Raw genomic sequence first — 21,430 nt, forward strand, 5'->3', positions numbered from 1 at the left:
CTGGCTGGGAGCTTTTGGGCAGCAGTGAGCTTGCTAGGAAGCGGCGGGGCTGGTGGTGGTGGTAGCAGCGGCAGCGGCAGCGGCAGAGGCGGCGGCGGCGGCAGTGGCGGCGGTGGCGGTGGCGGATCGGGGGGCGGGGGGGCCGCCGGCGCGCATCTGTTTGTGAGATCAATACTGAGGCCGCGTCCAACCCCCTCGGACCGAGGTTCCCCCAGCCCAGGCCCCCCACCACCCCCCCGCACACGCCCCCCCCCCAGCCTCTTACGGCACCAGCTGAGGCACCCAAGAGGATTACCCCCCCTTTGCCCTCTCTCCCACCCACCCCAAAAAAGAGAAGATCCCCTCCCCTGGCCCACCCCTTCCCCTCTTCCCTCCCCCTCCCCCCGAACTTTCCCTCTCGCATGCTTTTCCCCTGCACCACGGATCGCCTCTCGGATGCCGCTTGCCTGGAAGCTGCGTTAGGAGCGAGCGGCGGCGGTGGCGGCGGTGGCGGCGGCGGCAGCTCGGGAGTGCTATGACCGGCAAACTCGCCGAGAAGCTGCCGGTGACCATGAGCAGTTTGCTAAACCAACTGCCTGACAATCTGTACCCCGAGGAGATCCCCAGCGCGCTCAACCTCTTCTCCGGCAGCAGCGACTCGGTAGCCCATTACAATCAGATGGCTACAGGTAAGGGCGGCGGGGAGGCGGCGAGGCTGCGAGGAAGGAAAGGGAGAGAGGAAGAGGAGGAGGGAACGAGCTAGCGATGGATGGATAGATGGCTGGCTGGCTGGCTGGATGGAGAGATGGATGGATGGAGAGATGGATGGATGGATGGAGAGATGGGGGGCGCGCTGGAAATTTTCCGGGGGGCGAGTTGCTTTTCCCACCCACTCCTCCCGCCCTCCCCGATCGGGAAGGCTCGGTTGGCGACGCCACGGTAGAGGCTTCGGTTCTCCCGGGTGGGGGCAGCCGCCGACCAGAGGGAGGTAGGTACGAGCGAGCGGCTCCGGGGTTCTCCACTTAGGGGGCGCGATCGCCAGGCTGCGCGCAAGGCGTGGTGCTGTCGCCCCCTTTCCCGGGAGGAGCCCAGCGTCCCTTTCACCCGCGCTCTCCCCCCCTTACTCCCTCAGCCTCCCACCCGGGATGGAGCCATGTGCGGCGTGGAGTCCCCGCGGTGGGAGAGGTACTGCGACGCTGCCTTTCCGGGGCGTTCAGCAAAGCCGTGGGGGTGTGGGGACGGCGGGGAGAGGGAGGGGGTCCACCGGCGCGGGGGCCGCCTCGGGGGGCGATCCCCCAGCCGTGGAGCTGGAGGAGAGGAGCCACTCCCGCCATGGAGACACGGGCCGGTTTTCCGCCGCCCTCCACCCTCGCTAGCTGAGGCTGGGCTTTCCCCCTCCAGCAAGAGCCGAAAGCTCCTCCAGGCCTGGAGAAGGCTGGGGCCCGGGAAGGCGGCGGGAGAGCTCCCTTGGCGGTCAGAACCCCTCTACGCGCAGAGGACAAAGCGTCGGAGCGCTCCGGGTCAGCGACCCGGGCGCGGTGCGCAAGGGGGGCTTCGTCGGGGCAGGAAAGGCGCGGCGTCCCGGCGCGGACAGGGCTAGGGGAAGAGGCCGAGTTGTGTGCGCTGGAGAGCGAGAGCCCGGCGCGCTCCGGGTCTGAAACTACCTGTAGCTGCTGCTACCTGCCCGCCCCACCTCGGAAACAACAACAATGCTTCTCGCGCGCGCGCGTGTGTGTGCGTGTGATACGTGAGTGTGTGCGCGGCGTGTGCGGTGTGTGTGCAGCAGCCACTCCACACCCCGATCCGTAGTATTTTGCTGTATCCAGGTTGCGCCCGGGAGCGCGGCACCGCCCGCTTTGCGCCGGGGCGCAGCTTTCCTCCTACCCCGTGCGCTGCTCACTCCACCCGGCCGCACCCTCCGCACCTGGGCAAGGACCTGGGCGCCCCGGCCCGGGAGCCGGCTCGGCTTCACTCACCCCTCCCCTCTCTTCCCCGCTCTCCGCAGAGAATGTGATGGACATCGGTCTGACCAACGAGAAGCCCAACCCGGAACTCTCTTATTCGGGCTCCTTCCAGCCAGCCCCCGGCAACAAGACCGTGACCTACTTGGGAAAGTTCGCCTTCGACTCCCCTTCCAACTGGTGTCAGGACAACATCATTAGCCTCATGAGCGCCGGCATCTTGGGGGTGCCCCCGGCCTCAGGGGCACTCAGCACGCAGACCTCCACCGCCAGCATGGTGCAGCCGCCGCAGGGCGACGTGGAGGCCATGTACCCGGCGCTGCCCCCCTATTCTAACTGCAGTGATCTCTACTCGGAGCCTGTGTCTTTCCACGACCCCCAGGGCAACCCCGGGCTCGCCTATTCCCCCCAGGATTACCAATCGGCCAAGCCGGCCTTGGACAGCAATCTCTTCCCCATGATTCCTGACTACAACCTATATCACCACCCCAACGACATGGGCTCCATTCCGGAGCACAAGCCCTTCCAGGGCATGGACCCCATCCGGGTCAACCCGCCCCCTATTACCCCTCTGGAGACCATCAAGGCGTTCAAAGACAAGCAGATCCACCCGGGCTTTGGCAGCCTGCCCCAGCCGCCGCTCACGCTCAAGCCCATCCGGCCCCGCAAGTATCCCAACCGGCCCAGCAAGACCCCGCTCCACGAGCGGCCCCACGCGTGCCCGGCGGAGGGCTGCGACCGCCGTTTCAGTCGCTCGGACGAGCTGACCCGGCACCTGCGCATCCACACGGGCCACAAGCCCTTCCAGTGCCGGATCTGCATGCGGAGCTTCAGTCGCAGCGACCACCTTACCACTCACATCCGCACGCATACGGGCGAGAAGCCCTTTGCCTGCGAGTTCTGCGGGCGCAAGTTTGCGCGCAGCGACGAGCGCAAGCGCCACGCCAAGATCCACCTCAAGCAAAAGGAGAAGAAGGCGGAGAAGGGGGGTGCGCCCTCTGCGTCCTCGGCGCCCCCCGTATCCCTGGCCCCTGTGGTCACCACCTGCGCCTGAGGCTCGGGCCCCCAGATCCCCACTTTTCCCCTCCAGTGTCTCCCAGCTGCTGGCCTGAAAGCAGCGGGAAAGCTAGCTACGGAGGCGCAGGGGCCGCGCCCTGGCCTCTCCATGGACGTAAGGTCCCTTGTTCCCCTTCGATGTCCCCCGTTTCCACCCTTTCACACCGGCCAACGGTCGGGGGCCAGGGCAGGAGGCGCCCTCCCTTCGCTGCCCCCCCTTAACCAAGGCGTGGGGGCGGAAAGGTGGCGTCTAGCCCGCTTTGTTCAGTTCGGATCGTCTTGATCCAGGGGCCGCTGGGCCGCGCCAAGGACCTGCGGGGGACTGAAGGCGGGGCCCGCCCAAGCCTCGCCCGACCCAAGCACCTCACGGCTCCCCCCACGTCTCCCTCGGTTCCCCCTCGAAGACCCGAGAGGGGGAGGGGGTAAGGAGCGCACCAAAGCGCAGAGCTTGCTGCCCGCCGCACGCACGCGCGCCTGCGTGCGGGGATGCGCGCGAGTGTGCGTGCTCGCGTGAGTGTTATGTGTGTGGGTGTGTGTGGGTGTGTGTGCGCGCGCGCGCACGCGTGTGTGTGGGTGTGTGAGACTCTTGAGCTGAACTGGGCTGTGTCCACCCCAAACTCTTCCCCACATCGGGTCCCCAGGCCGCTGGGGGAATGTCCCAGGTTGGGGGCCTGCACGTGGCCGGATGAGACGGTCTTCCATCTGCTCGGAAATAATGTTTCTTACAGAAATGCCTCGGATGCCGCCGCCGCGGGGCTGCTACCGCCGTGTAGGGTTCGGCCCCTCAGCACCCCTCCTTTTCCGAGCGCTTCCCTCTTAGGCCTCAGGGCAGTTTGATCTGCGGGGAGAAGGAGCAGCCATCACTAAACCTGCCTTGTAACAGATCTATTTCCTCAGCCCCACTTTTCAAAATCTCTGTTCCTGAGTTCGCCCTCGGCCCTTTCTCCCCCCTCCTCTCCCTTCGCTCTAAGCCTTTTCCCATCTCTTTCAAAATCTTCTTCCAGAAAGGCAGGCCTCAACCAGCCACCTCATTTCACCATCTTTCTGTTTTTGCTCGCACGTACCCATTTCTCCTTCCCCGCCATTGATGGGAAAACAGGCTCATTTTTCATCCTTTGTCATGGCCAACACAACAGGTAGAATTAAAATCTATGTGGTGTGTGTGTGTGTGTGTGTGTATGCATGTATGTGTATATACACGCATACATGCATATGTATATATAACACACACACAATATGTACTCCTAGTAAAATAAAATTTCTAAGGTACTTGGCTATCCAGTGCAGTGCACCGGGATAAAGAGAATTTGTAGGTATATAAGCTTTAAATGATTTATTTTTTATGAAAAATTTAACTGATGAGATTATATCTACATAGGTATGTGTATGTATATATACACATATGTATGTATGTAGGTATACCTGCATATACACACATCTCTGTCCAAATTTTCCTTAAAGATATGGGTATTTTTGCATTAATCCATGTTTCTGAATGAGGCATATCTTTTCCCCCCCGTAGCCCAGTCTCACCTTCTCCCTGCCCTACCTCACCTCTTCTCAGGCACCCCCTCCTCCCTAGCGCTTCCCCCACACAGGGGTGACTCTTTTGAAGTGGAGTAGTAGGGAAGGTTGCTCTGACACAGCTTCCAGCACAGTCTTGACTGAATGTACTGTTCCCTATTAGCGTTATTTCTCCTGTGGTCACTAAGCTGCCCAGAGAGAAGGAACAAAGGTCTGGAGTTTACAGAATGTCTGTTTTTAAAGTCACTTTATGCGTTTCCCACTTTTTTTTTTTTTTTTTTTAAGAAAAAAAGCATCGGGGGTTTTTGTTTTGTTTTGTTTTTTGTTTTTTTTTTTTGGGTTTGTTTTTTGTTTTTTGTTTCCTTTGGTGGTGGATAAATAATACTAAAAGGAGTCTAGTGAAAGGGAAAAAAATCAAAGAGCAGGGGGATTGTGAATTTCCAGGTACTTGGACTTTTTGTAGGAGAGAGAAGAGGGTGAAGTTTGCCAGGAGGGCCCATATTTTTTCAGCTGAAGGGTAAAATCTTTCTTTGCAGAGACAGTATTTTGCTGAATACTTTTTATAATGTGATGATTATTAAAAACAAAAATTTTGGTCACTTCAAAGCTGGAAGGAGGAATCAAATATCCTTTAATATTTTTTCCTTGCTCCTTCTGGTTTATGCATGTCACTGCATGATAATCTGAGTTTTCCTTTGTTTTAATAAAACTGTTCTCAGACATTTAAGCTTAAACTAAGAGAAAAATAACTTTGTTGCCAAAAGGTTGTGCTATCCAGATTTTTTATATGTCTGCATGTTTAAAAAAAAAACAACAAAAGAAAATGCACTCTAACTTATGTGAACTGAGAGAAAAAAATCAGGTTTTAAACAGGAAAACCTATGGGGAATGATATTTTTTGAAAGACTTTTGTATAAAGTTGAGTACTTAGAAAAAGACAAACCAGATGTAATATATTTTGTGGATGTTTTTATTTCTTGGATTTATAGTACCTTATACTAAGGTTAAAAAAATATGCTTGATATTGTGAAAAGGTGAAATTCTTCACCAACATTTCATTTGCTCCTTTGTCACATTGTTATGCCAATATAATATAGTTAATGAAAACAGCATTTTTAAAAACCGAAATATTGAAATGGTGTAATGTTGTACCATTTGCACTGTGAGCAAATGCTAATACAGTAAATATATTGTGTTTGCTGACAATCAGCCGGCCTATAAATCTCCTTATTTTATTTCTTGTTTTCATAGTATAAAGTTTTGGTTTGGCCTGTTTTTTTGTCTTGTTTTGTTTTTGGCTGCTTGTTGGTTTGATAGGTTCTTATGCCAGGTTTTGCTGTTCTTGCTCTGAAAACTCAAGGTGAAACATGGAATTTGGCCTTATTAGAAGTTGGTCAGAATTTTGCGCGGGTTCTGGTGTTTCAAATCCAGTGTCGAGTGTTTACTGTGGTTCTAACAGAATAGAATTCTTCCTCCATACTGCTGAGACTCTCAAACTGCCAGAGAGATGAGGCTAACAGATGAAATAAACTCATGGGAATCAGGACTACTGACCGGAACTTTCTAGAACCCTTCTCCCTGGTTTCTAATGGGTTTTGAGGGTAGAGAAGTGGGGGGTCTTCTAGTTGATAAACTATGCCTCTGGAGGTAACAGGGCGCTCCAGAGCAGGACCCTGTAAAGTCTGTACAGCAACACTGAGTAGTGCTCTTGCTAAAGCTTTTGAAGCCTGAAAAACAGGTGGAGACTTGAGAGAGGGTTCTTCAAGGTTGGCAAGATAACCAGAAAGATTGGAGGCTCTATTGTGGTCAGATAATTGGGAAAAAATCAGATTTTAAAATTCTGCAACTTCAGTCCTACTTGGATGGGACTGTCCAGGCCTCACTATTTGTAGCTGCCTGGGAAAGAGGGTCTTGGCTGAAACCACAGCTCTTATGAACTCCCCAGGGACCCCATGCTTCTGAGAGGAGTAAGAACATTTGGGATTTGGAGAACTTACAAGGAATATTTTATATAGCATTAACTGCTCACATTTTATGACTTCTATCTCCCATAGATGTGATGCTTCCCCTACTCTATGAGCTTTCTTCCCCAGAATCTTACCCTTTCTTAACTGAGTTCCTATGCCAACCCTAGAGCTTTCTCCCGGTTCTCTTAAAGAGATATGTATCCACCACTTTCTTCGCGTGTCCCCCATCTCCACCCTGCTCCCCTCACCTTATTTCCCGTGAGTCTTTACAATCCTTTATCCTCGTGAGGCTTTTTCTAGAATGGTCTTTGGGCAGATCTATCCTTTCTCTCCCTTTCTTCCTGATTGCCCTTTAAAACACTCAGTTGGGCTTCTCTGTCATGTATTTTGCTTACCATCTGCCTCAGTGAAGCTTAGGGGCAGGAGCTCCATGTCTGATACTGCACTGTGTAAATATAGCACCATACTGCAACTCAGGGGACAGTGTCTTGACACCTGAAGCAACCATCCAGTGACAGAAACGTAGTATAGCGTCCCTGCTCAGAAACTACTCTTGCTGCCCCAATCAGGCCCATCACCCAGAAAATGTGGGTGGTATTTCTGGCTGGCTATAGTTACCAAAAAGTTGAGGGCAGACCTGGGTGGAGGTGGTGGGTTGTGGCCTTAGAAAAGAATGTTTTTGAAGTTCAAGACCAATAAAGAGAATGCGGTATGGAATCTTACATTTTCTCACCCACACAATTCTAGGTCAGTGGCTGCCATCTTGAATTCCCTTCTCTCACCTCACGAAACTTTCGAAATTCCAGACTGCAACTATAGCCACAAGGAAGTGTCCTTTTTTAACAAAGCGAATCCAAGATGACTGAAAAGTCCTAATGATTGAGTATATAATCCACCTCTTTGCTAAACTAGGTATTTGCTTCCAGATTTCTATGTGTTTTTCAAGTGCATATTATCAGAGAAGGATAGCGTCACTGGGTGTCTTCATAGTTAGCATCCAGCCCCACCTGCACCTTCCCCAATCAGATCAGGCCTTCAGAGTTACACTTTCGTCAACAGTGTACTATGCTTCATGATTAATAAACTCACTTCCCATTGGTGCATATTACTCAACTCAACCTGGTTCAACCACTGGGTGACAATATGGCAGCCCGCCTGGCTGGCACCAGCCCTTGTGTGGTGTAATCTCTGATTCATGCTTTGTAGCTAGATAAGGCTGTCCCAGATAGCATCACACCAGCAACCCAACCTGCCTGGGTTTTGTAAATATGGGGAGAGGAAACTCAATCCTCAAACTTAGGGATGAAGTAGGGAGATGGGTAGAGGAAAGGGTTGGTGGAGCTATCATGAGAAGGAATAAATGGAAGCTTTGCTGGGAGCAAAATCAGGCATAGAAGTATGGAAGAAGTAGAGGCACAGCTACATACAAAGCAACTTCTAAGGTGTTTAGGGGTAACTGAAAGGATTTCTCTCTCTCTCTCTCTCTCTCTCACACACACACACACACACCTTGGGAGTGGCTTGCGGAAGGTGATGAGTCTTTGCAAAATTGTACTCTGTGAACTAGGGCTGGATACAAATGAGGAGATACTTCATGAGAAGCAGAGGCAAGGAGTGGCATATGTTTTTAAATGGTGGTGGCAGTAGTGATGTGTGTGTGTCTATGTATTCTTCTCAAGGATATAAAAAGGAATATTAAGGTGGATGATATTAATGGTAGCAAGGTAATGGCTTATGGCCAGTCGCTACTGATCTCCTTTTACTAATCCAGAATATGCCTGCCATGGGTGAGGGGGTGTGAACTGCCTTTTCTTGCCCTTGATCAGCTCCCCTGGTGCCATGGATAAATAAGCCTAGGGAAAGTAGAAGGTCTCCGTGAGTGTCCCAAAGACTAGAAGTCATACCAACAAAATCTTAATGACTAGGGGAAAATGACTTTCTAAAAGGTACAATGGGGTTTTCAATATAGGTCGTGATCCTAATTCTATCCCAAGTGGTTCTTTTTGGAAAACCACTCTCTGCATGGAGAGGAATGAGGCCCCCAGAGGAAGAGGAGAGATCAAGTGACTCTTGGAGCCCTTCGGACACACTAGTCCCTGAGACAATGCTGGGAGCAGTCATGCCCCCATCAGTCATCCACAGTGGCCAGGGACATGTCTGGCCTTGTCAGCTTCTCCCAGCATCCCAACTCTTGAAACTTCACCACTCTTTCTGCCTGAAGGTTCCTTTCTACCCCATCTCTCATATTTTCAACAGCTGATCATTTTCACAGTCTCTGCAAGAACAGAGGTGGGCCAGGGTTGGGGGCAGTGTGATGAGGCTTTCCCAACTTGCCCTAAAGTCACTGACCTATCTCCATGCCCAGGCAGGAAGGGACCAGACCCTGACTCACTTGCCTAGGATCCTCATCCCCCATCCTCATTACGGCTGCTTCCTCGGGCATGGGGAACTGGGACAGTCCCTACCTCTGCCTCTGCTGGCCACCAGGGGCACAGTGCTCCTCTGGCCGGCTGACCTGGGTGTGAAAACAGTATTTCCTCCCTCCCGACAAAATGCGCAGATGGCTAGAAGAAAGGTTTCTGAGCAATCTTACTAAGGAGCTGACACAAACATGGCCCAGAGCTGCAAACGAGAAGAATGAGAGAATCCAAGATTCTAGATGGTGCTGGCTACTCAACAGAAAGGCTCTAATGTCTAGGTTGGGTGGGAGTTTGACCACCATCTGATTTCTTTAGTGTTGCCTAGGCCGCTTCTTGACCTCATCTCCAGGAAGGCCCTAACGCATTCTCTTAGGACGAAGACATGGGGCCTCCCTGGTTTATTGATACCCTCCTCTCAAGGTCCCTGGACAAGGGACAAAGAAGTCACTCTCTGGTCCTCAGAATGCCTCTCCTGGACCTCAGGCAACCCACCCTTAGCCTATAATCTCCTCTTCCGTCTGTTCCTGGGGCCTCTGCAACTCCACCACCGGTCCCATCCAATCACTACCCACCATTGTTCTCTGGGCCCTGATCATTTTGCAAGGAGCATGATCACAAGTCCTTCAGGCTGGCTTTCCTGGTGAGGTCTGCCCAGGGTCTGCAGCCCTTCACCTCGGGCCTTCTCAGTGGTATCATAACCCACCCAGAAACAGACTGCTCTTTTCTCCCAGCTAATAGCTGACTTGAATTCCTGTTTGAGTTCCCCACCGAGTTCCTAGTTATGGTCTTAGGAATGCTTCCACCTCTTGGCTTCCTGGGGGGAAAGAGATGGCTGACACCACTAAGGCTGGGGACACCCCAACCTTCCAGAAGGGAAGTCACCTTTGTCTGAGGATCTGTATTCTCTGCGGTGGCTCTTTCCAGGGGGTGGCTTCCCACACACACACCCCTCCCCCATGCATCAGGTCCCTGTCTCCATCAAAGGGCTAGAGATTAGTGACCAGAACAGAACTGGACCCCCAGGAACCTTGGCTTCTTCTCAAGCATGGGCTACAAGAGCTCTAGCACTTTCTACTCTTTGTGTTTTGCTCCTCTGGGTTGTCTGGGTGCCTGATGGTCTTCCATTCCACCTTGTCCCCTTCTAGAACCTCCCCACTTAAGAAGGTCAAGCTATCTGAGCAGAAAGGCAGAAAACTTCTAGTGCCTGTGTGACTCCAGGGCACTAAAGAAAGTCTCCTTTGGAGCACTTATTCCTCCCTCAAGCTTCTGTCCTGAAAATTGGGGGGCCGTTTGATAACCCAGCAGCAACTTGGCTTTTCCCATGGGGCTCTGAGCCAGCTTTGGAATCACCATCTCCATCTCCATCTGAATCTCCACTCTGCCACTTATGGTGTGACCACTGGCAGGTTTCTTAGCCTCTCCACACCTGGGTTCCCTCTGGTCTTAACATGGCATTGTAGGGTTCAAATGACGCAGTGTATATGGTGCCTGGCTCATGATGGGTGCTCCATACATATTGCTTATTTCCCTTGTCCTGTGTCCTGTCCCCTTTCCCCATCCTTCAGAAACAGATGCAAGTAAGAAGGCTCTGTCTCCACCAGGGATCCGCACACCCATTCAAATAGAGCCAAGGCAGTCTCCGGTCCTCAGCACTCGCTCCCAGCTCCAGCCCTCTATGGGACATCTGTATTCTGAAAATGGATCCTTTCAACCCCACCTCCTCCCTCCAGTCCACCCAGAGGACACAAGTCCTGTCCATTCCCAGCCGCAGCTGCTGGTCATTGTTGTCATTTCCTGGCTGGCTCTTGACCCCATCCCAGGTCCTCTTGTCTCTCTCACTTAGATGGGTGGATGGAACACCTTCCTGATGCAGTATCATCTGCAAAGTTAATTAATGTGTCATTGGGCTGTTGCCTGCTTCCTGATCCTTATCAGGGATTTAAATAAAACGCAGCAGCCCCAGTTCCTCCCCGTCTGTCCTTCTCTCTGGATCTGAGGCTTGTTCTTAGTCATCCATCCTTGACCTCAGCCTTCTGGCCAGTTCTCAGCTTCCAGCCTCAGGGCTGAGGGACTGCCCCTGCCCAACCCTAGTTCGGGAGCAGAAGCACCACCCAGGGCTTTCGTGGCAGTGATGTTGTAGGAGAGAATCATGTAGAGCAGGGCCCTTATCTCATCCCACCCCCTTGAGTGGGTTCCCCCACATTTGTGGAGTCATAAGGGACATTAAGAGTCCAATACCCTCTTTTTCAGGAAATAAATAAATAAATAAATAAATAAATAAATAAATAAATGCCTCCAGAGGTTCCATGACTTTTCCAAGATCACATCCAATAAGGGAAGAGCCAGGACTTCAGATCCAGATGCTCAGTGGAGGGCCCCATAGAAAATGTTGATTGCTTCATTTATTCAGTACTATTTGTTAGGGGATATAGCAGTGAACAAAGCATCCTTCCATTCACAAAGCTTCCCTTCTTCAGGCCAGAAGCAGGTAAAAAACATGTATATTGGATTGTGATTTGTGTCAGAGAAAAATACAGCAGAGCAATTGGAATGAAAAATGCTGGAGTAGGAATAACAATTAGATAGGGGGCAGCTAGAGCCGGCCTCAGTGGGGAGGGGCCTTTGTACAGATGCAAGAAGTGCTGGAGGCAGTCCTGTGGACATCTGGGCAAGAAGGGGTAGCAAGTCTAAGGCCCTGGTGGTGGTGTTCTTGAACTATTTAAGGAGCCAATGAAGCCAGAGTGGCTGCTGAGAAGTGAGGAAGGGGGTCAACCGCAGGAAGAAGGGGAGAGGGTAGGACCTATGCTGGGCTGCCAGGCCTCCTCCTCTCTGCCCTCAATGATCACCCTTCCTCCACTTGGCTTTTTAATCCCCCCAACTGCAGTCTTCTTAAACTTTATTTCATGTCCTTTCAGAGGCCCCTGCTGATTCCTAAACCCCAGTTTGCTTGCCCAAGGAGAGAAAGAACTGCCTCCTTCGAGAACCACAGCCTGAGAATCCTTTCTTTTCCTGCTGACATTTGCCTGGGTACCAAGTGTCTAATAAGATGGATGACTCTTCCTGCTGCCCAGTCTCAAAATGGGAATCTCCCTTGGCCTCCTCTCACAGAAATCGTTCTTACAAAGCCAGCTTCCTCCTTCATCTTAGCTGGATGGGCCATGTTTCCTGCCTTGGCAAAGAGCTGACGAATGGCCAAGTTCCTCCAATATGGTCATATTCTCACCCCTACCCTGAGCCCTTAATGTGCAAGATGGGACATTCCTAAAACCACTTGACCCAGTATACCATGAGCCATGAGCTCTGTGTCCCAGGATTGTCACAAATCTTGGTGCTCTGGCATTATCTCTATAGGCTTGTCTAAACCATTTATTTCATCTGGACAAGAGAAATTGCTTCCCTCTGCCCTTTCTTTGGTCTTCCATGTCATGTCTTTCCAAATGCCCCTCTCAGTCTGTCTTTCCTTGGCAGCTTGGCATCATCCAGAACTCCTTCACATTTCATTTGTTCATCCGTTAATTTTACGAAAATGTATGAAGCCAGGTATAGTGTCTGTCTGTGGGGTTGGGGGGAGTGGCAGGCAGCACGAAGATGAACATGACAGGACACTCTCCCTGCCCTCAAGGGTATTTCATTCTGTTGGAGAAGAGGCAGACACCTAAACAGATTATTTCAATACACTGGGCCTGGTGTCATGTAATGGTGGTCCCTGATAGAAAGACACCTACCTAAATCAGAGTCTGGTGGGAGGTGGGGGAGGCAAGAAAGGGAACTTCTTGGAGGATCTCAGAAGGTCCTCTTCCACGTCTCTCATAATAATGAAACCAAGGCACTGAGAACTCACTACCTGACAAGTGTTGAACTAAGTGTCTCTTTGTAAATTATCCTATTAGACTCCAGGTAGAATGGATCTACCCCAGAATGTTCACCTGGCACCCTGGGGGGCTGCTCACTCTCTTGTCCCTTTCCTCAAGGAGGAAAAAGAAAGTCTCAGTGGCCCACAGGCCCCAGGAAACAACATACCAGCTTGGCATCCCTGGAGCATGCCCAGCTGGCTTGGTGGAGGTTGTCCAACCCAGATGACACTTCTCTGTGTTACATTCTGGTTGCTTCTTCTTGCTACAGGCCAGACTTTTTCAGAGCTGGGGGAAGGGTTATGTTGGGGGATCCATCTTCTGGTTCTCCTTGGTCCACACAGAGCATCCCTCTGGCTGACTTCCCAGCCCACTCCTCATTTCACAGCCTGAAATAGTGAGCTGGAAGGGAACAGTGTCCTCCATTCTCTTCTCTTTGGGCACTTAAGAGTTCTGCTTCCACAATTCCAAGCATAGACAAACCTCTGCCTTCCTCCCCTTGGCCTACTCACCTACTTCTCTGTTGCTACCGGTTAAAGAGCTCAGGCCTCTCAACCAAAAGACCCAAACTATAGCTTTGGCCTTAGTATTGTTCTTCTCTCTGCGTTGAACCATGTCAGATCAAAAGATAAGAGATAGACCAAGTCAACCTCATAACTTGGTCAAGCATCTGTTCTCCCATCTTCCATCTGTAGGGGGTGATTAACCCCTACTCCACATGGCTGCTGAGAGGTCGACTGCAATGTAAAATTATGAAGGACTGCTATCCCGTCCCAGAAGCCTGAAGAAGACTGTTGGGGAACACTTTTCTCTTTCTACAGTGAATATTCCAGGCTGACGTTCTAGGCAGAGCTAGGAGCCGCGTCTTAACTCAGTGACTCTTCCTACTAGGTCAGATGAGAAAACCACACAGAGTTCAGATGGTTCAGAGGTGGCAAATCCGGGAATGGTCCTTGTTTCATTGTTATAAACTATCTCCTGGGTCTAAGTGTACTGAAATCCAAATCCAATGAGGATATATATCATCAAACCGCTGTATACCTCTGGGACTCCTTTATGTCACTCCTGTACCGCACCCAGAGAGTTAGGACACCTGGCTCCTGATCTTGACTTTGATATGAGAACAAAGCTGCATGATGTTTGCAAAGCCATAGCCCCCCCTCTGTGTCTTCAAGTCCCCATCAGAACAGTGAGTGGTGCTAGTGGTGGATCCATATGGTACTTCAAGCTTGGATGTGCAGAGGTGCCAGGACCATCACCCTGTGCATACAGGACCCACCCCTCCACCTTAGAGCTGGAGGACTGAGCCAGGGCCCGGCAGGGGCAGGAAAAGGAAAAAGCCTCTGTTTTTGTCCTCGTAGGCCCGAACCTGATCCTACTTGCTGCTGGCCTCTTTCCATCCCATTGACTTCCTGGGGCCTCTCGTTCTCTGGGCCAAGCCAAAGGTATTTAAGATGACATTTAGTGAGATCCTCTGGTTTGGGGTCTCGGCAGTGGCCTGTGATACATGGATCAGCCCCAGGCCATGGACTGGAAGGTGCCAGAGGGTGGCTGGCTCCTGAACAGGAGGGAGTAGCAGAACTGTGGAGGGCTCAGAGCTCTGCCTGTGGGCCTCCACCCTGTGAATTCCTATCACTCAGAATCCTCTGTTTGGGGATATTAGCCCCAAAGAGCCTCTGCCTCTCCTAAGGGGGCCTAATCTCAGGAGAGGCTACCCCAGAGGTCCTGGAACCTCATTTCTTCTTCCCAACCCCAAAGACCAAGTGTGCTTCTCCCCCATCCTCCTCCCAAACAGGCTGCCCGGAACCATTGGCCCCTCCCTACCGGCCCGCCTTTTCTCCCTTATCTTGAGCATCACCCATTTCTTCCATCCCTCCCCACACTGGAGCGTCTGCTGGGTTACCCAACCACCCCTAGGTCAAGCCTGTGTCGGATGGGTTGAGTCATTACCTCCATCTCCTCTCCAACCCTCCCAAGGTCCCAGGGCTTGGTCTGGTTTAGCAAGCTGGGAGGGAAGGCTCCATCCCTTCCATGTGGGTAGGCTCCAAGGCTCCACAGGCCTCTTGGGACCAGGATTTTCCTGGTATTTGGCCTGACTTTGTCTTCTCTGGAACAGTGCCTCATGGGCACTCCTATGTCCTCAGCACTATAGATTCCCCCCCCCCCCCATCACCAACGAGACCACCCAACAGATGGCCTGAGTTTGCTTCCTGCCCATCTCTCCACCCCAGCTCCTTCTCTGGCTAGTCATGGAAACTTGGACACAGCAACTAGCCTCTCTGGGCCCCTTACGGGCTGACACTTCCATAAGGTGGTGGTAATAGCACTGTGCCTGCCTCAGACAGGACACCAGCCCAGCTGCCTTGCCAGGTCCCTTAGGTCTGCTTGCCCTCTGCTCTCTCTTGCCCTTGCCCCAGAACGCCTCCTCTGCCACCATGTGGGATTCTTGGTTCACCATGCCCCTCTTCCTCATGTGCCAGCGGTCCTTGGCTCCTACCTCTCTCCCATCCACATCCTCTCACCCTCCGGCCTCCGAGGGCTGTCCTAGGAGAGTCTCCAAACACCTGACAACAGGCTTCCCCAGACAAATCTCCCAGAGGTTCAGGTCACTGCTTCCCTCTGCGATCTCCCCACATTATCCAGGAAACCTACAGGCTATGGAGCACAGCCCAGTTTCCCCCACCCTGGGACAGGAGGATGGGCTCTGTCCTCTCCCTGGCTGGTCTTGCAGTACTCGGGCGTGGGGGTGGGGGGATGGGGGCCTGGGCCATCCCGCTGTATACGGCCTGCTCACATGACCCCCATCTCCGTGCATGCCCGCAGCACCCCACTCTGTTCTCCCACAGCCCAGGCTCCCTTGCTTGCCCTCCCCCTCTCGTTCTCTTTCTGTGCTGCGCTCCTAGAACACACCCTCCCGGCCCACCAATCCTACACAAGCCACTGTGCCTTACAAGCCTCGCGGCTTCACAGTCTCCCAGGCTGCCTTTGTGGGAAGGGTCTCTGCGGTCTACTCCCTGAGCCCTGAGCCCCTCTCCCAGGGAGGAAAAGCAGCCCCAGGCCCCCAGGGGCCCAGGCAGCCCCTCCCCAGCCTCTGGTGAAGGGAGCAGGAGAAGGAAGCATGGTCGGTTCTTTTCCCTGAGACTCCTAGATTTTGCACCAAAATGCAGGGTGTGCTCCTGTTTGCATTTTTTTTTTTTGTTTCCTTTCTGAAAATAACCATGAAACTATCATTTCCTCCCACTGCCTTTTCCCTATCTTATTTGGATTAGCAGAGTTGCTGGGAGAGGTGGTTTGGAGCCACTGGCAGCCTCCTTCTCTGACCTGGGTCCAGAGAGCTCACAGGTGGCTTTTGAGCAGGTGCTGCCAGAGGGGCACCAGGTCCCACGGTGGGGAGGAGAGGGGCACAGACGCTGGACACCGTGGAGTCCCGTGACTCCCTCCATCACAGACCTCAGGCAAACCAGGTTTCTGCCCCGCCTTGTCCCCAAGTTGGCAAATCCTGGGACCGACTGTGCCCTGGTTTCCCCTCAGGCGTAGCTTCTGGACGTGGGGGAGGGGCCAGCTGCTCACCCCCATTCTTGGCTGGCTGGAGGGGAAGCCACGATGGTTGCAGACTCTCCTAGTGAAGTGGAGGGGATCCACACAGGAGAGTCTGTTCTTATATAAGAAGGAAAATGGGGTGCATGCTGGGGGGTATATTATTGTGTTTCCCGTCCAGTGCCTCCTCCCATTCGGCCATTCTAGGCATTCATGCTGGTCCTCCAAGAAGCAACCCTCTAAGGATACCAGATCCAGGTTGGGGTGGTGGACCAGAGAGGCCCCCAACGGAACATGCCGCACACTCCTCCCAAGTACCTCCAGGTCCAGCCCACTTCCCATAACTTGCTTGACAAACTGGGTTCTCACTACCTCCACCAGCCCATGCTGTGGAGGCACTGGTTCCACGGGTCTCAAGCCCTCCAACACCTCAGGCGGTGAGGAGAGCAGTCAGAAATGAGGGGGTGAGAAGCCAGCACTCCTTGCCCTGACTACTTTCACAAGGCACCCCATACCAAAGGCTCGGGGCCCCAGCTATACAGGATTCCAGTCTCCAAAGTCCACAGCTGCTTGTCTTTGTGTCTGGTTGGGAGGGAGGGCCCCTGGGGTCCAGGAAGTGACGATGCCATCCAAGGCAAGGGATGCCCAAGGTGAAGAGGGGCTAATGCCTGAGCAGCACCCATACCTTGGCCTGGCCTCTGGGGCAGGGAGAGTTTGTGCCCAGCACCCTCCACACCTTCCCTTAGCCTCTCTGCCCTGCACTGCGTGCCTTCTCTGGGAATTCGTTCCCGATCAGGCCAGAGGTACAACAGGCTAGGACTGGAGGCACACTGGCCTGGCCCAGTGGCACCACTGGTTCCTCCTACGGAGCAATGAGACCCTTCCTACATGCTGCTCCATGCTGGTCACCACCTCCTCAGTGCGCAGATTTACCCTCAAGAAGCCTGGAGTAGTGGCGTCTACCCCAACCACTGACGCACTTCTCTAAGTCGGCCTGCTATAGTGGAGACCTCCTCCCTTTCTTTCAGGGTCCTTGACTGCCCAAAAGACAGAAAGCCTGACATGGTGCCCTCCCTGCTCCCACAGGCCTTCCAAACACATCCATACCATGCACCCCTATGGTCCTGCCCCATCTTCTCCAGCAGGACCCTTCTCCACCCCCACTCCCTGTGCCAGGCTGAGCTGCTGGGCTATTTGGGGCTTTGGCCGGCCTTGCAGTGTAATCAGTGCCTCAGGATAATTGCCACCTGCCCTGCCGGTGTCTGGGGGCTGTCTCGGCCACAACAGCAGGGGGCGGACACTGGGCAGCCAGGCCCAAAGTGAGGTCAGGCTAGGGCAGTCCTCCCCACTCCCTGGATCCGCTCTCATCGTGTGTGGGACCTGCAAGGATTCCCGAGAAAAGCCATGCGCTCCTGGGGGCTGTGCTCACCTGGGATACCCTGTGGCTTTTGTGGAGAGCAAAGGGTTCTCCCAGCCAAGGGACAAAAGTCCTGAGGCCACTCTATCACCCACAATCACCTCCCTGCACTGCCATCTGATATCAGTGGGTACCCCTCCTGTCTGCAAGCTGACTTCTGGGCACTGCCACCGCTGGAGCATGGGCTTTGCAGCCAGAATGACTTGTTGGACCATCCCAGGATCTCCTGTGGCCAAGCCAACCAAGCCTCATCACCCTCCTTTGGGAAGGTGGCAAGGGTTATTGAGATGGCATATGAGTGAGAATCCCACAAATGCTAGCTCCCTCCTCTTTTGCTACTTTCTTTTCTACTCCAAGGCAATTTAGATAACCTGGTTTTAAACACCTGTCATTGTCACTTGGCCAACTCTATGACTTTGGGCAATTGGTTCAGCCTTGGTTTCCTCATCTATAAAAAGGATCATCAGAGCAGCTGCCTCATCAAGCTACTGTGAAGAACATGTTGTCTTGGGTCACCTGGTTGGCTTGGTCAGTAGAGTGTGTGACTCTTGATCTCAGGGTTGTGAGTTTGAGCCCCATGTTGGGTGTAGACATTATGAATAAATAAAATCTTTTTTTTTTCAGCAAGGTAAATAAAATATTTTTTTAAAAAACAGAATACAGTGTTGAATACATGTCAAATGCTTCACTCAGCACCAGTAGCACTCAACAATGATAGTTATTATGGAGAACTATGAAGAGCAAAGAATGGGTGTGGGGAGCGTCAGAAAGCCAAGTGTGCCACAGTCAGGAGACCAAAGCCTGAAGAGATGTGCTGGAGCTGATGGGACAAAGCACACAGCAACCCCAGTGCCTGGACATCCTCTGTGACAGCTAGGGCTCTGAGGGTGAGGGGGACTTTTCCCAGAACTTCTCTCTCTTGCAATCCCTTTTGCTCTAAGGTGATGCCCCTATAAGCTCCTCATTTAAAGAAAATTTGCAACAGCAAAATTAAGATGAAGTAGCTTTGATCTTGGGAGATGTCGAAGTAAAATTGTTTCCTTTTCTTTACTAATATAATCCCAAGGTTATTTGTCCTAATCCTTGGAATTCTTTACAAGGCTATCCACTAGTGGCTAGCCAGTGGGAGGGCCATTCAGACAAATTCCTTCTTCACAGGATGGAGCAACACGGGTGGGGGGATGGGTTGAAGGACTGACCAGAGAGAACAGGATTCACAGGGTCAGCCTGTCAACATACAGCCCAGTTCCATCCCTCCCTGCCTCAGAGCCTTCCCCAGGGAGGTGCTGAGCTCCCATCGCTGGCACCCAGGTCAACAGGACAGACCAGGAGGGCACCCCGGCTCTTCTGCCCCATCAGCACCAAAGCAGGAGCAAAGGCCACCCAAAGTACCAAAGACTGTCCCCTTGATAAGCAGAGGAAGGGAGAAGGTTGGAGGGTAGGGCCTGGAAAGCAGGGACTAGTCCCCACCTGCAGGAACTGTTCAACCCCAGGTGGCACCCTGCAAGCCCCAGGCCGAGGTGGCACTTCTTGGCCCCTCCACAGCCTGGGCACCAGCCCCATGTCACAGCCACTGTAGACTCTTTCCTCCTCTTCGGCCACCAATGTTCCCTCCTCAGGAGCTGCAGTGACTTCCCTGTGACTTCCCTTTCCAGTTGACCCTAGACCCACCTAGAGGAACAGGCCACCTGGAGCCAACTCAGACCCTGGGGAGCACAGGCTCAGTGCTCCTCTGGTCAGTTCTCTTTTCAGTGGGCACCTCCTAATCCAGGTCGAGCTATCAGGGGGCTGCCCAGCCTTGACAGAGCAGCCCTTGGACTGATGCCCAGGACACATGTTGTCCAGGGGGATTGTTTTCCCTCCTGGGTGCACTCTTTCTCACTCGCGTCTCCTCCTTGGCTTCTGCGAGCTAATCAGGGAGAAGGAGGGGGAGGAGGGGGATGCTGCTTGCCTTCCCCGTTATCTGCAGCAATCCACGGTGACTAATGCTCCCAGTTGGTAAAAAGGCAGTGTAATCAAAACACTTTTTTTTTAGTCCTTAAAGTTAGTCATTCTCCCAGAGTGGAGGAAAAAAAAGCCCACAGCAGGCACCATGAAATGCAAGCTGAGAGGCTCACGCTGCGGGTGGAACTAAAGCATTGGCCATGGGAGCTCCCTATGGGTTTGAGGCCCGGTCCTTCTTCCTCCTGGACCTTGGCTAGCCCTCCTGCACACCCTCCTTTCTTCTTGCTTTCCTTGACATCTGGGCTGTCTGATCCCTAAAGGGCTTCCATGCCAAGTCCGGAATCTGCCCTTTTCTCTCACCCTGCCAGGTGCTGCCACCTGCTGGTCCTGAGCTCGCCAAACTGGGGGAAGCATATAAAAGCTCCCAGGATGAGGCCGGGCACCGAATCCCTTTAGGTGCCCAGTCTCCTGCTGGCCCGCTCTCCAGCCCCAACCCAACCGTTCCGTGTTTGTGCTTCTCCTGTCCCCGACTGTCTGCTGCTCCCTTCCACTTTGCCTTGGCAGAACTATAGGTTGTCAGAAGTAGGAACTTCTAGAATCATAGGTAAGAGGTGGGGTACCATAGTGGCAAAAAGCATGAGGCTCAGGGCCAGGCTCCCCAGGTGGGAATTCCATCTCCCTACCTACCAGCTGTTCTTTGTGCTGATCACAACAACGGTACCTACTTCACAGGGTCATTGTAAACAACAAAAACTGAACCACTGAGAATAGTGCCTGCCATGTTGTGAGTGCTCATGATATTTACTAACTCATAATAAAAATAATAACAGCAACTAAATGATAAAGTAGAATGTACCTCATTAGTCATCCAAGGCAGACATTGCTAATCAATCACAGAACTTCCCCCACCAATGGCAGACTCCCCAGAATTCTCATATGGTGCCCCAAGCAGCCAGGAATAAGCAATTCGAGATGCCAAGTGGGATGGCACCCATTTGCCATCCCAGATCTAACCTGGACTCTTTATGTGGCAGTCAAGAAAAAGGAGACCCTGAGGAGGGAAGAGACTCATTCCAGCTACTTGGGAGACATAGCCGGGGTCCAGACAGCTATTCCTGGCCCTGACGGCTTGGCTAGCCCAGCCTCTGACTCGCCACTTTGCACTGACATTTGAGCCATTGAGGTGTGCTTCCTGCCACTGGAAACTCTTACCCTCATATCTTCCATCAGCTCCCACCCTTGGTCCTCTCCCATGCCCTTGGCCCATGGCTGCTCAGGGAACTCTGTTGTTCTGAGACATCTTGCTGAGCAGATGCAGAGCAGAGGGAAGTGGGTAGTGAAACCAGAAAAACCTGAGGGTCCCGAATTTACCCTGCAGGAGACTCCCGAGGAGGACAGACCTTCAGGGCTGCAAGGGAGCTCAGCCCATCAATTCGGCCCCTGAAGGTGAGTCCCCTCAGTCTCAGCTCTTATGTTGTAATGAAACCCCTAATGGCCCAGCTCTGGTTCTGGAATCCTTGCTCTTAGCTGATCAGAGGTCGGCAGGGTGAAAGAATGGGAGGGTCAGTCCTAGACCTCTGACAAGATCAGAGAGGAGGGTCAGTGGGGAGCATTTACTTACCAATTTCTGAGTGAAAAGCTCCAAGGAGAGGGGAGGGATGTGATGGCAGGACTGGTTCTTTGGCTGCTCTCCCTCTGGTATAGAACTTTGTCCACCCAAGCAGATCTCTGCCACCTGAACACTCTTTGAACTTCAGACTCAGACTCTGGGGGA

At 52.8% G+C, this 21,430-nt stretch overlaps 1 protein-coding gene across 3 annotated transcripts; it reads left to right on the forward strand.

Annotated features, from left to right (window-relative positions):
* The first annotated feature begins 339 nt into the window (after positions 1 to 339).
* Positions 340 to 5,729, forward strand: EGR3 (early growth response 3). Of its 3 annotated transcripts, none has more exons than XM_077868854.1 (2): positions 340 to 668; positions 1,985 to 5,729. In XM_077868854.1, exons 1-2 carry the CDS (start codon positions 515 to 517, stop codon positions 2,992 to 2,994), a joined length of 1,164 nt encoding a protein of 387 aa, XP_077724980.1. In that variant the 5' UTR covers positions 340 to 514; the 3' UTR covers positions 2,995 to 5,729. The 3 variants fall into 3 exon arrangements, with proteins under 3 accessions (XP_077724980.1, XP_077724979.1, XP_077724981.1); XM_077868853.1 differs by lacking the exon at positions 340 to 668 and adding an exon at positions 722 to 967; XM_077868855.1 differs by lacking the exon at positions 340 to 668 and adding an exon at positions 1,010 to 1,164.
* Positions 5,730 to 21,430: the final 15,701 nt, after the last annotated feature.

This window comes from Canis aureus, chromosome 24, assembly GCF_053574225.1.
Source record: "Canis aureus isolate CA01 chromosome 24, VMU_Caureus_v.1.0, whole genome shotgun sequence".
Lineage (NCBI taxonomy): Eukaryota > Metazoa > Chordata > Mammalia > Carnivora > Canidae > Canis > Canis aureus.

Bases quoted from the DNA above. Each gene is read 5' to 3' on its own strand.
- EGR3 (XM_077868853.1), top strand. From the start codon at position 757: ATGGCTGGCTGGCTGGCTGGATGGAGAGATGGATGGATGGAGAGATGG. The intron at 968-1,984 runs GTAGGTACGAGC...CGCTCTCCGCAG, and splicing joins CAGCCGCCGACCAGAGGGAG to AGAATGTGATGGACATCGGT.